This window comes from Platalea leucorodia (assembly GCF_965183815.1).
Source record: "Platalea leucorodia genome assembly, chromosome: 3".
NCBI lineage: Eukaryota > Metazoa > Chordata > Aves > Pelecaniformes > Threskiornithidae > Platalea > Platalea leucorodia.
Window position 1 is genome coordinate 76,302,666 of NC_138825.1, and position 13,077 is coordinate 76,315,742.

General features: G+C 37.1%; 1 protein-coding gene across 1 annotated transcript in view; it reads right to left on the reverse strand.

Annotated features, from left to right (window-relative positions):
- Nucleotides 1–1,978: 1,978 nt before the first annotated feature.
- The window catches only part of SLC16A10 (solute carrier family 16 member 10), a 77,897-nt gene continuing 66,798 nt past the window's right edge, over nucleotides 1,979–13,077 (reverse strand). Inside the window, exons 4-6 of the mRNA XM_082306144.1 lie at nucleotides 10,841–10,984; nucleotides 8,563–8,791; nucleotides 1,979–7,335 (exon numbers count right to left, since the gene is read on the reverse strand). Of these exons, the coding sequence (XP_082162270.1) occupies nucleotides 7,100–7,335; nucleotides 8,563–8,791; nucleotides 10,841–10,984 (609 nt within the window). The 3' untranslated portion in view covers nucleotides 1,979–7,099. The remainder of the gene's footprint in view (nucleotides 7,336–8,562; nucleotides 8,792–10,840; nucleotides 10,985–13,077) is intronic.

A 13,077-nucleotide genomic window follows, 5' to 3' on the forward strand; every position in this document is an offset into this window, starting at 1 on the left:
TTTTACAAGTAATATTTTTTTAAATGCCCAGCCTACCTTACAGAAGTAAGATGTGGGGGGAAGAGGCCCCTAGCTAGAGGCAGCCCTTGGCAGGCCGGCCGGCCCCGGGCCTGCTTTCCAGGGCGACCCGCAGCCAGGGGAAGCCCCGACACTTGCACTTAACCCTGCTATCAATTTGCACGCTTCGCTACAGCACCGCTTCACTAAAACTTGGCTTCTCTTGCTTTCCATGGATGGCATAATCAGCACTCAGTGAACAGCGCAGATAAATTTTTTCAAAGTCCCATCTTGTACTTTTTTGCTCTCGGAGCATTCCTTGTATCCACTGGGTCAGACACAAAGCAGGAGCTTCCCCGCCCCCAAATTTGTGTTCTCACATAACTTAAACCATCCTGGACCTCTCAGACAGCTTAGCATCTGAGGTCTTTGTCTTCTACGTTGCACGTGTCATGTCACGCTTATAAAGCTTGCCAAGACACAGGGAGTTGTTGGGTCTCCTCTTAGCTTATATTAAAACACTCTTATATAAATTACTACTACTTGCTAAGAGTAGTTCACAGGCTTTTCAAAAAGTGTTTCATTTCATTATTGCTGTTCAGCACGGAGCTGCCACTCTCTGTAAGAAAGGTTTATCTTTCAGAGTACTTGTTATTTTTAAGCCTGACAAGCAACTCAAACACAATTCCAAGTGGGATTTTTTTCTTATTTTGTTTTCCGAGTTGTTCAGAACAGAAATACGTGTTAGAACGTAACAGCCACTGTACGTAAATTGCAGCAACCTCATCCTGGTTCTGCTGGCACTGGTTAGCATGTTGCAGGTACAGCTCCAGTTTAGGATAACCTGAGGGAATAGACATACGCATTAAAAAAAAAAAAACCTAGCTACAACAAATAACCATGCAGGATAACATTTAAATCTCATTGTTCATAGCCATGTTAATATCTTTGCAACAAGTGCAAAGTCTTACTGTCAGGTATCTGCAGCACGCTGCTGAGCTGCTGTTCATAGGTCCACAGGTAGAGAGTTATTTCAAATAAAATTATTTCAAGCATAAAATAACAGTATTTGTTTTATGAAAATCCTATACAAGTCAAACCACATTTCTAATTAACAAGGCAAAATACGAACATCTAGCTTTCACGATAAATACTGGTATAAAAATAGCTTCCTGAAAAAGGTACAAAAGTATTTGAAATGTATTCCATAGGCTTCTCATTTTTGTTTTACGTACTTACAAAGAGGTTTTGTACCTTGAGAGTGTAGAAATGGCAACAGCACTCAGGCTCTTATAAAGGTTTCGGGTGTCTTTTACAAATTTTAATTTGAAAGACAAGCAGTCTACAGAATAACCCCAGGCGGAATGGGAATGTTTCCCCCTTATCATCAGATACGTTTATTAAAGAAAAGGAAATATTTGGCCCTGCTACAAAGGAAAGGTGAATGAACTGAAGCTGTCAATGAGGAAACACTTCATACTGCCGAGGTAAGTCAAGGTGAAACGGGTAGTAGGCCAGTAAATGATCAGAGGTCCACTGAACATACAGAATTCTTTTAAAATGCCACTGACATTTGTTCTGTAACCGTTTCCCTCCCTCCCGCAGTATTACTTCTGCCTTTTGTGAATGCAATTGTTCTCTAAGTTTGATGTTAAACTCCAGAATGGAAAATAGAGTAGATGATAAAATTTTCAGAGACATGTACCTCTGGTAGTTTAGGTTTATAAACCATTAGTCTTAAAATGGATCGTCAGTGCCATCAGAATGAAATGGGTTGCACCATATATTAATTTAAGAGCAAATGCAATGGGGACATTCCAATCAGAACACAGCGGTAATAAAAGCTGTAAAGGCTTTGGTATAAAAGTCTGCAGATAAGATTCAATAATTATCAGAATATAACACAAAATTACTTTTAAAAAATTTTTGTTTTACAGAACAAGACTAAAAATGATGCATGCAGTAACAAATGGGGCACTTAAGAACTACCATCTTTATTCTGAATAATTTGAGATTGATCACAGTTACTTTAGCACCATGAAAAACATCAGACATTCATTTCTTATCCTTCTAACAAAGCAGAACTTTAAGGAATGGAGTTAAGGCTAGCAAAACATATCTCCTTTAATATCAAAAACAACATACAAAACACGAGGTCTAGAAACATACTTAAACATGTCAGTGTTATCAATATTAGCACACATTTTAGTATAAAATCACTCTAATCTTAGCATACGCAGTTCTGAAACAAAACTGTTGACGCTATATATATATATATATTTTTTAAAAGACTAAAAGGCATACTGAAAATATGCCACAGTTTACATGACTAGAAACTCACTGGCTGTCTGGAACTATAATGGTGCTGAACTTGTCCACAGTGAAACACACAAAAGAATAATTATTCTTCCTCAGCTGCCTCCCACATTCCAGCGCTACAGCTCCTGTCATTAAATGCAGAATGTTTCCATATGCCCTGGTCAAAATATATTGCATTTATATATAAGTACACACACACACACTCTTTTAATATCAGAGGGTCAGTTCTGACAGAAGAGTTAAGATACCCAAAAGTCAGCTTCCATAACACACCCAGCTCCCCGGAGGGGAATCGGGCGCCAAAGGCGGCAGCACCTCTGCTCCCTGCCCAGGGAGGATGGCCAAGCCCCTGCGCCTGGGCTCCGCAGCGAGCTGCCCCGTGCCAGCAGTGAGAACCCGGCTGCTTAAGCTAACCCTTAAGGACGATCCTAAGGATAGTAGCGTTGATTTCCCATCCTTAGATACTTCCTTCGGGGCTGCAAGGAAGCATCTCCTGTCCCTTTGGCATGTACTATCTGACACAAAAAACCCAAGCAGGGCATTTTCACTTTAAAATGGTAGTGTCCATTTTTTTACATCATAAGCGTTCATCTAGCATGTGTGAGAACTGCCTTCAGCACTCTTGTGAGTTGATTCAACCTCACACGTCCCACTTCACAAAAACGTGCTTAGTCTGTCAGGCTACGGCTATGCAAAGGTTTAATGCTGGGAGGAAGTTTGAGAAAGGAAGGCTGAAAAGTACTATGCCTATCTGATACGGTGTGCATCAGCTTTGACAATCCAGTGTCACATCCACAGGGAAGGGGAGAACATATATGCCCAGACATCACACACGAAGAGCCAAAGGAGAAAAATGGCAGTTGTCTACCTCATCTGACACAGAATATACCCTGAAGGATGGCCACAGAATGGCTATGTCCTCTTGAGTAAGCAAATTCAGGAATGTCCATAAATGGTCACTGAAAGTAAATTTAGAAAGAAAAAAATTAAATGTTAATGCTGAACAAAAAGATCGGGATGAAAGGAATTCTAACTAAGAGTATGTTAATTTCAAGTCTGGGTTTGAGACTTGTACAGGTCCTTTAACATGTAGCCAGAATAAATCCAACGATGCTGTTTTTTATAAATTATACATTGTATATTGTTGCATAGCTTAGCTGTAAATAAGAACCTGAAGGGGTTTCATTATTTCAGACAGATATATTAAGATATACAAGGATCTCATACCTACGGAAAAGACCTAAGTGTCAGCCATACATAAAACCAACCCCTTGCTCAAAATTAAGGCTTGGTTTCAAGATCTGGTCTATTAAATTGCAGCATCAAGTAGGACTGGAAATTTCACACTGCCGTTTTAAGTGAACCTCTTTCTACTCAATTTCTTCTGAAGCTTACCCTGAGAACATTTAATGGAAAAAAGACGATTACTCTGTTTACAGAAGGGGAGAGCAATGTCTATGAAAAGTACTCTGAACTGTTTTCAAGAGAGGGATACATCTGAATGATTTAAGGGTTTTCTAGAACTAAGCTAGCATTCTAATTTTAGACTCTACCCCCAACAAGATTAAATCTGGCATGAATTCAGTCATCAAAATATGAGTTCAGCAGGTTTCCCCATGAACAGGTTTTCGCACCTAAAATTAAATTTTGTTACAAAAATTTGTTTACAGTTACTCAGTCAAAATAAAATTGAATATTCAGTGCTTTTCTAGTTTTCATAATAGCAACCATTTCTACATTATTCAATCATTTTTTCATAGATGTACTAAATAGTTGCTATTTGTGTTGGGGTTTTTTGTGTTTTAGTTTGGGTCAGGTTTTGTTTGTTTATTTTTTAAAGGAAGACATTTTTAAAACCTCAGGGTATATAGAATCCAGTACAGCTCTAAGTTTCTCAGTGGTTAGCCTGCCTCACTGCTAGCAACCTGAACTTTACTTTCATTTTAACTGCATGTTATCTAGCTTTTGGACACAATCTTCTTACGCTTATGTCCAATAAAGAGCATTTTCTATTGGACATTTCCCCCATAGATACAAGCTAATAGTAAAGATGCTAATAGAATACTCATACGTTAAATTTACTTTTTTTACCTTTTCAGAAAAGTCATTTTTTTCCAAAGCCTTTCCAATTTTAGCATTGCTGTAAAACAAGCACTGGCATCAGAAATAGGTTCATTATTCCATCATCCTCACACCAGCGTCGCTTCCTTACCCCTAACTCCGCTTCCCTCTTGTCTAACATCCCATTCACTAGCTGGTTTTACCATAGGAATCACTCCTAAACAGTTATTCACTCATCATACTCTCTTCTTTTTTTAAATGCTGTCCTTCATATTTGTGAGCATAATTTACATTTTTAGTTACTCAAATATGAGAGTTTGGATTTTTATGTACAGATACATTTTTAAAGGGTATGGCAATAATTAATCCATACTATTGTTATACTATTTCTGAATCATTTCTAAAACTTAACAACGATTGTTTTATATTCTCTCCCAGGTAATTTATATAGATACAGAGCAGCAAGTCGGGAAGATGCCACAATTACATCAAGATGTCTGGTCACAATGATTTCAAATTGCATCAGTGCTAAAAAGCAGCCTTGTTTTTGGTTAAAAACTCAAAGCTAAAACCCACGAAATGTAAGATCTGTGATGAATACTAATGTTTCATAACAAAGCAATAGGAAACAAGAGGCTTTTACCAAACTTACTTAACACCTTTTTGCATTGCCCGAATAGAAGAAAATACTGAGTAACATGTTCTACAGAAATACTCCAGACAAGAACAGCATAAGCTGTTAACATCATTTTGTAATGAAGGCAGCATTTTGTAGTCATTTTAATTAACAGTACTATGAATACTTTAATGCCATTTTTAGAAGTACTGATGAGGTGCAGAGGCACAAGTCCCAGTGAACCTAAAGGGACCTCTGTTTTACAGATTGGTTTGGTTGGGTTTTTTCCACCTTCCAAGTCCCTCCCATACACTTCTAACATTTTAAGACTCAATTCTTTTAAGCCTCACTCATGTAAGAGCAGGGATTGAAACTCTGCAACATAAAAAAAAGGTATGAGCGTTGGTCTCCAATAATTAGGATGTTTTGCGTGATTATATTTAAAGGACTTTTGTAAGTTGGTAGATGTAAACATTCTATGCAATAGTATTGCTAATATAATGTTTATATTGCAAATGTACATGGGCTTTCTGAGCAATTTACTACAACTCTGGAGAAAGAAAAATAATAAAAATAGAAAAGACAATAATAAAGGTTATAATTTTTAAATGGTATGCCTCCATGGTTTATGTAAAGAACGGGTATTGTTACTCATTAAGAAAATGCACTTAAATGTGCATTCTGTCTTCAGATCACATTTAGTTTACTCTTTGCTATGACACTTCTAAACAAGAAGACAAAAATTGGTGTCAAACGGACCTGAAATAAAGAATGGTTAAGTATTCCACTGCATTGCTGATCCATATCCACAAATAAACAATGTACTTGGAAGTGTTTTATGATAAACCGAAAAGCAGTGTTTTCATCTCAAAGGATTATGCTTTCAAATAATTTTCAGAAATACCTGCTTGACAAACAGTGCATAATACCTAAGAATACATCAGTAATAGGGGCCACGTGTTTAGTATGTTAAGCAAGAAATAGGACATGCAAAGGCATTACTTTATATTCAAAGAAAATATGGAGCTATATCCTACACCCAACTGAACACAGCTATAAAGACCTATCATAAACCTGCATCTTCACTTAGTGCAAAAAAACTCTTTAATGGTTGAATGTCATTTTAATAGCTTGTGTATATTTCCATGTTAAAAACAACTTATTATTGCACTTAGAATGTATCCTTTAAAGCTGTCTTGTTTTTAAGAATAAAAAAAAGAACCTAACAAGTACAACAGAATAATTTGACGTTTAGTCTAATTCACAATACTGCTCCAAAGTATTACTGTCAATACAATTTCAAAACTATCAGCTATTTGAGGTTTAGCAGGGAAAAAAACCACACACATACATTAATAGTATTGCCTTCACCAAATAAAATATTTCTATCATTCAGCAGCTTTACTTCTGAACGTGTTTGCACATGGAGCTTAGTTTGTGTATATTCAAAACCTGTGCCCATCAAAAATTTCATCCTTGATGTTCTTTGTTTGGGCTACTGTGAAAATGTGAATGCAAAAACAGGTGAGTGTTTAAGCAAACTGAGCAGGCTGGAGTATTCGGGGAAAAAAACAGATGTTTAATAATTTATCTTTCTAATGCAAAACGATTTCAGGAAGAGTTAAGGTAATTAAAAAGATGCATATTCGTGTTCATGATATAGAATTATAAAAGACTGTATAACAGCATGAGAAACTTCAAAAAACAGATCAGTCATAAGAGCTACTACATTTCCCAGTATAAACACCCACGGGTGTGCCTGCATTGGACCATAAAAGTTATTGAAGAATCCTGGGTCAGTGAACCAAAACCAGCTTTCACACTTCCAGAAATAGGTTCTGATGAATTAGAAAAATATTCTTTTCACACACGGAATCACTACGCACGTACACACTAATGCTACAAAACTTCAAATACTTTGAAAATGTGGCTTGAAATCAAACTCAACGACTCATCAAAAAAAGTTCAATAGTATAAAAGATTCTTATAGCTGTTTTGCAATTTGAACAATGGTTCAAAACTTCTTCAGTATCATATAGTATCTTCAGCCACAAAGTACAAATCTAGCTTCAGTAGAAGGTCAAGCTGGTACAGGAAAAGAAAGCATCAAAAAACAGATTCCATTTCTTTGTCTGGCTTCTCTGTAGTGTCCAACACCAAAGTACTTTCATTTTCCAGCATTTTCTCAGTAGTTTCTCCATCAGCAGGTTTTGCTTTTTCTTTTAACTTCTGCCGTTCATGGACCCAGGGGATGACACATAAGATAGCCCCGCCAATAAGGGGAGGGACTCCGGCCAGGTAGAATGCGACATCATAGTTGCCGAGGCGATCACGCAGCAAACCTGGAAAGACAGAGAGTTACCACTGGTAAGTAATGGGGCATCGGGAATCTACAACAAACATGTCTTTTCTTTGGATTCAGAAACTTGAGAGCTGGCACGGATTATTATAACCACTAATCTGACTACCTGATGGCCAAACATGACTACCTGATGGCCAAACATAGGTGTACACATAGGTAGAAGGGTATTCCAGAGTTGATTCAAAGACTCCAAGTAATGAAGAACTCAGTATGTCACCACTCGACTGCTTAATTACCACCTATCCTTAAAAACACGTACCCTATTTCCTATTTGAAAGTTGCTCATTTCAGCTTCTCCAGCACTTGAATCTTGCAATGACTTAGAGAATTTTTCCCTCTTTTGGTAACAGTTGCCTTTGATCAAGGTGCCTTTTAATCTTATTCTAGATATACTGCATATGTTGCATTCCTGGTAGCCTCTTATTAAAAAGTGAGTTTTCCAACAATTCACTCTAATTGCTCTCTCAAAACTCCTCCCATTAATCAAATTCTATTAAGTATTAATAGCTGTGATAGTGTACCCAGATCAGCAAGTGCCTCGTCTATGCTGTTCTAGCTTTAAAATTTTGTTCTTTATAATGCTGCATAGTTCAGTTATGTCTTACTACGTATCTTTCAGTAGCACTCACAAGACCTTAGGGTAAATTATGATTGAAAATCATCAGTGGTAAGGATTATAGCTTAAGCTATTTCCATCTCCCAAAGAACTTCCAGTTTTTATCTTCAAAACCTGTACTTTGTCAAACAGTCTCCCATCAAAGAATTAAAACAGCAAATGTTCCTACTTCGAAGAAGCAGTTAAAGTGACTGGAGCTTTTATCCTCACAATTGTTTTCGCATGAGCAAATTTTGGAGTCCAATTAGTTTTCAGATTCTAATTTGGAGTCCTTCTGTAACACTATCAACGTATAGGCTGTCACCTCAACAGCATGGAAAATGTCAGGTTTCCAGTTGGATTGAGGACCTATCTTTCTTTTGAAGAATGTTTTACATCTGCATAACAATAAAAAAAAGACTGAAGCAAGCTTTAAAGGAGTACAGTAAATTAATAATGAGCAGCAGTTAAATTCACCATATATTCTGGAGCACGTACCGAGAAAACTTCCAATGTAAGTGCACTGCCTATGATGTAAGAACAGAAGATATGGCCAAGAAGTCGTGCAACCGTAGAAACACATTTACAGCTACAGACCATATCTACACTTACCTGCAATGGGTGGACCAACTGTCATGGGTATTGACATGAGTCCTAGTAAAAATCCTATGGCCTGGGAGACATCCTGAGCCCCAACAAGCTCAAAGGCAATAGGAGCCATAATGCAAATGAAGCACCCATCAAACAGGCCCATGAAGAGACAGACAGCAATGAGACCGCCAAAGACGTGGCACAGTGGAATCATCATAGACATCAGGCCAATAAAGAAGAATGAGGCCACCTAAACATGACCAAGGAAAAAAATACAGAAACATGTTGCATCAAATCAGCAAAGATAAAGGGAACAGATGAGCTTTCTTGCATTTGTAGTGAATTAAATTTTCTGCCTGTATTTACTTTAAAATAATTATAAGCAGTCTCCAGGGATTACCACCATCAGAAGTTACATACCAAGATAAGACAAACACATGTAACTCATGACATGCAATCAAAGAAATTCCAAAAGTTTTCAAAATCCATTTGTAATCAACTATCCTTCAGTGATTATGTAAAGTCATTTCTCGTAACATTTTTTGAAAAGTTACTCCCTGCTCTTTTCACAAATGAAAGCCACAAAAATATCAGAAGTTTAATATAGCTAAAACACTATAGTTAGACTTCTCAATTCTCAGTTCTGTGTATTCTGATACAGAAAATACAAATATTATCTGAGATGAGTTTATATTTAAGTAGTAATGTGTTTATCTGTAGACAAACTCTAAACAAGATATTGTTGACCAGATTCTTTGTATTATCATATTATGGTAAAAGCAGCACTAAAACCAGAATCACTAATCTTTGTATCCAGAAGAGACAGAATGCATCATTCCTCTGTTACTAAAGATAGAATTTATAAAGCAAAATCCAGCAAAACAGGTCCATAAAACAGACTGCAGAAAGATGACAGTTGAACTTGCTGGGTAGAACTTGTGTAAGTTGTTCAATTATGAGACAGTAAAGTTCTAAGAGGAAAGAGGTTTTATTTGCAGTAGTCAAAAATAATTCTTAAGTAATTTTTGCATGAGATAAGATGGTAGTATGAACTGTTGGACAATCCAGAACACTACTTGAGGTGAATATTCACTTTCCCTCAAAAATGCTGTTTTGAAACAGAAGAGCTGAAGATGCTGGAGCATGGCTTACCAAAAGTGAACGTGTTTTTTTGGCTTAAAACTAGATGAAACCAACAGTACTCAAAAGCATTCTAGTTCATGCCCTAAACAAAAGTCCACGGTTTTCAATTCTAGCTATTTGAAGAAAAGAATAAGAAAGCTCGTAGTTTTACTGCAAGTTTGGTATTTGTACTTTGTAAATCACGTGTAACATCTCAATGCTGCCTTTCCACTTTTTATCTTAATATTGACATTTAATACCTATTGTGACACTTTCAGGAAATCAGTGCAAATGAATGAGATGATACATAAATTTAGAGTCCCTGATAATAGAGACCAGGATTGTAACCATGGCAACAAATACTCCATCTTCAGAAAGATAGTTCTTTCCTAAGAAATGTTGTTTTCAATAATGTAGTACAGATAATAGCCATTAGATGTCTCCCTTGTTATTCACTTTAAAACAACAAAACAAGAACACCAAGTGGCTGATGACATGCTAGTTATTAACTAAAGTTTTTCCAAAAATCTACACTAACGCTTCTACTTTCTAAAAAAAATATCATTTATAACTGTGGAGGGGAAAAAGTGTATATCTTCCTTCATCCCCAAGCTTCAGCATTTCTGGAAGCTGTGATTCTTTCTGCAAGTAAACCCCTTCATTCAGCAAAATCTCCTCAACTAAGCACCTCATATGCCCATGACTTTACCTGTGTGCACTATGCACAGAACATACTTGACCCCAAATTATCACCTATCAAAGATCAATAACAGAGATCCAAAATCCTTAACAGAGGAACATAGGAAAAAAATACTAATCTTTCTGCAACCATTAAGAAATCATGGAATAAATCAGGGAAAGCAGAATCTAGAGAATCCCCAAAGGCTTTCTCACTCACATGCTAATGATTAGTAATTTCTTTCATTCCCAGCTGAAAACAGCCAGCAGGTAGTAGACATGTTTCCTTAGCATTAAAAAGAGAATAAAAAAATCAGAGATTTATGAACTTTGCACCAAAGGTTCCTAGTATCAAAAACCAAACATTGAGTTTCCTAGAGTTTTGAAACTTCTCAAATTTGAATCTCCAATCAGTTAATTCTCCTTACTTAATAGTATCTGCAACCAAAGCCTTCAGAATATTGTTCGCATATTCCTTCAGAACTGTGTGAAGACTTACCTGTAAATAAACTTTTTTTGCACCATGAATATAATCTGCAACTCTGCCAAAGATCAATCTGCCAACTCCTGACGTAATGCCCAGACACAGCAGAAGCACTTCTTCTGGCACGCTGTCACCAAATCTGTCTTTTACATGCTTCATCTGTTTGAAGAGAGGGTTGAGAAAAAAAAACTGGCTTTAGAATTAAAAGGAAGATAAACCTTAGAAAACTTGAGTTAAATAGAAGTAATCTGTGAATCTCAGACTTACAAATATGGCTACAAATGGTCAACTAACTTACTCTGCTTTTACAGATTTTAGAATAAGTTTTGCACTGGTTTATCAGTATTAAGTGCAATACATTAAAAATAATCTGAAACATGTTGTTGCTTTATTCACAATTAAAGAACTTAATTCAAGAAAACAAGGCTGCGCCTAATACCAAGGAAATTGAAGAGAACCTAGAAGCATTGTCCCCAGCCACATTTAATTTACTAGTCATAGATTTACCATAACGCAGAATCCACAAGGGCTGCCTAGAAGTGGTTGCTTCACCAGCTGGGCCATGCTCTGAGGTCCGAAGGTACCGAACGATTAATGAGTATCAGCACAATACTGTGCATTAAGACAGAGATACATGCTACCAAGCTTGTAACATAGCTCAGGGCGGGAGCAAGAAGCAGAGGGGCAGAGAGTTGGAGGCCAGACAGCGCAAGCAGGAGGGGCCCTCTAGACTGCCTCATCCTGACCTCCATCACCACCCTGACATCCAGGGGCAAGGAGGAAGAGGAGCGGGAACCACCTGCAGTGCCAGACACAACAGCAAGCACTTCCAGGAGAGGGTGCAGCTACAGCAGCAATGAGTAGGGCAAACTGGAAGAATGATTTATCAGCCACTTCAACCTAAAGAACTAGAGCAACTGACCGACGACGGTCCTGACACCAGACTGTCAGCTACAATGTGATGAACTACCAGTGTCAGTAATTCTAACCTTTCAGGTCATGTTAAAAATCATAAGACTGGCTTGATGGATTTAGATTTTTTTATATTGTCTGTTTCTACAGTGTTTTTTGTTTCGTTGTTGCTGTGGTTTGTTTGGTTTGGTTTTGGTGGGGTTTTTTTGTTTCGTTTTGTTTTTGTTTTTTTAAAATCAACCATGAAGACCAGAAATTACCCATAAGAAAGATTTTTTGCACAATCTTTTTGAAACACATTTGGCAATACCAAATATGCCAAAATGGGCATTAGATGTAGATTAGATGTAGATTAGATGTAGAAATCAGTTGCATAGTCCTGCTATCTCTGTGCTCATAACTAGTCCTGAACAAGAAAAGACTCAGAGGTGTGAAGAAACAAACGGCAGAAGCTGATTATAAGGAAAAATGTAGTAAAAACATTTGAGAGACAAGGTGACCACAGGCCAACAGATCTGGATAGACAAAGCTGCACACCAGTTTTTGTCATTAATTCTGGTTATGTGATATCACTTCTAAACTAGAGAACCATTATTCTCCTATCTATAAAATTGAAAAGCTCCATTTTAGTAAATACTTCTAGAGCAAAATAGTCAAGATTCTTTCCTGGCCAGAGTGTTAATACACTAGCAGAGCCTTTTTATTTTTTTCCCCCAACATAAACAGGATTTGCTGAGTGACGGTGATTTTCTTAACTATAAAATCAGTTGGGTTTTGTTGACATGTCACAGAAAGTCTATGAAATGTAATATTAATTTGTCCAATAGAATTAATTTTGTCAGAAAGGAAATAAGAGTTAGTGGGTTTGTTTTGTTTTTAAAGAATAACTTCTAACTTCAGTTGAAGACAGACACTTGCTCTTTCTTTTTTTGAGGCATTTTTTAATTTGCTTTTTAAAGACACATTTGGGAACAGAATCTGATGAAATTTTTCTTCTGGAATAATATTTAAACATGAAAGATAAGTTGTCCTATTGATTCCCTTTCTGTCAAAGGTGAGAAGAGGAAAAGCTGACAGTTTTCCCACCCCTACCTTTCTGTGCCTGCCAACACCTGCTGGCCCAGCCAGCGAGAGAAGCCAAGGTATTTTCTGCCATTCTTGTCACCTGTTCTGCTTCCATGCTTCTGCAGCCTCTGGCTTGTTTAATTAGCAGACCTGATTCACCCACTCTCCAGAGGCTTTTCAAGAGGTAAGATAAAGCTCTACATCTAGATAACTATTAACCCTGCATCTGCAACTGAGTAACTGGATTTCTCAAAGCAGCCCTCTCAAGAGTGAAA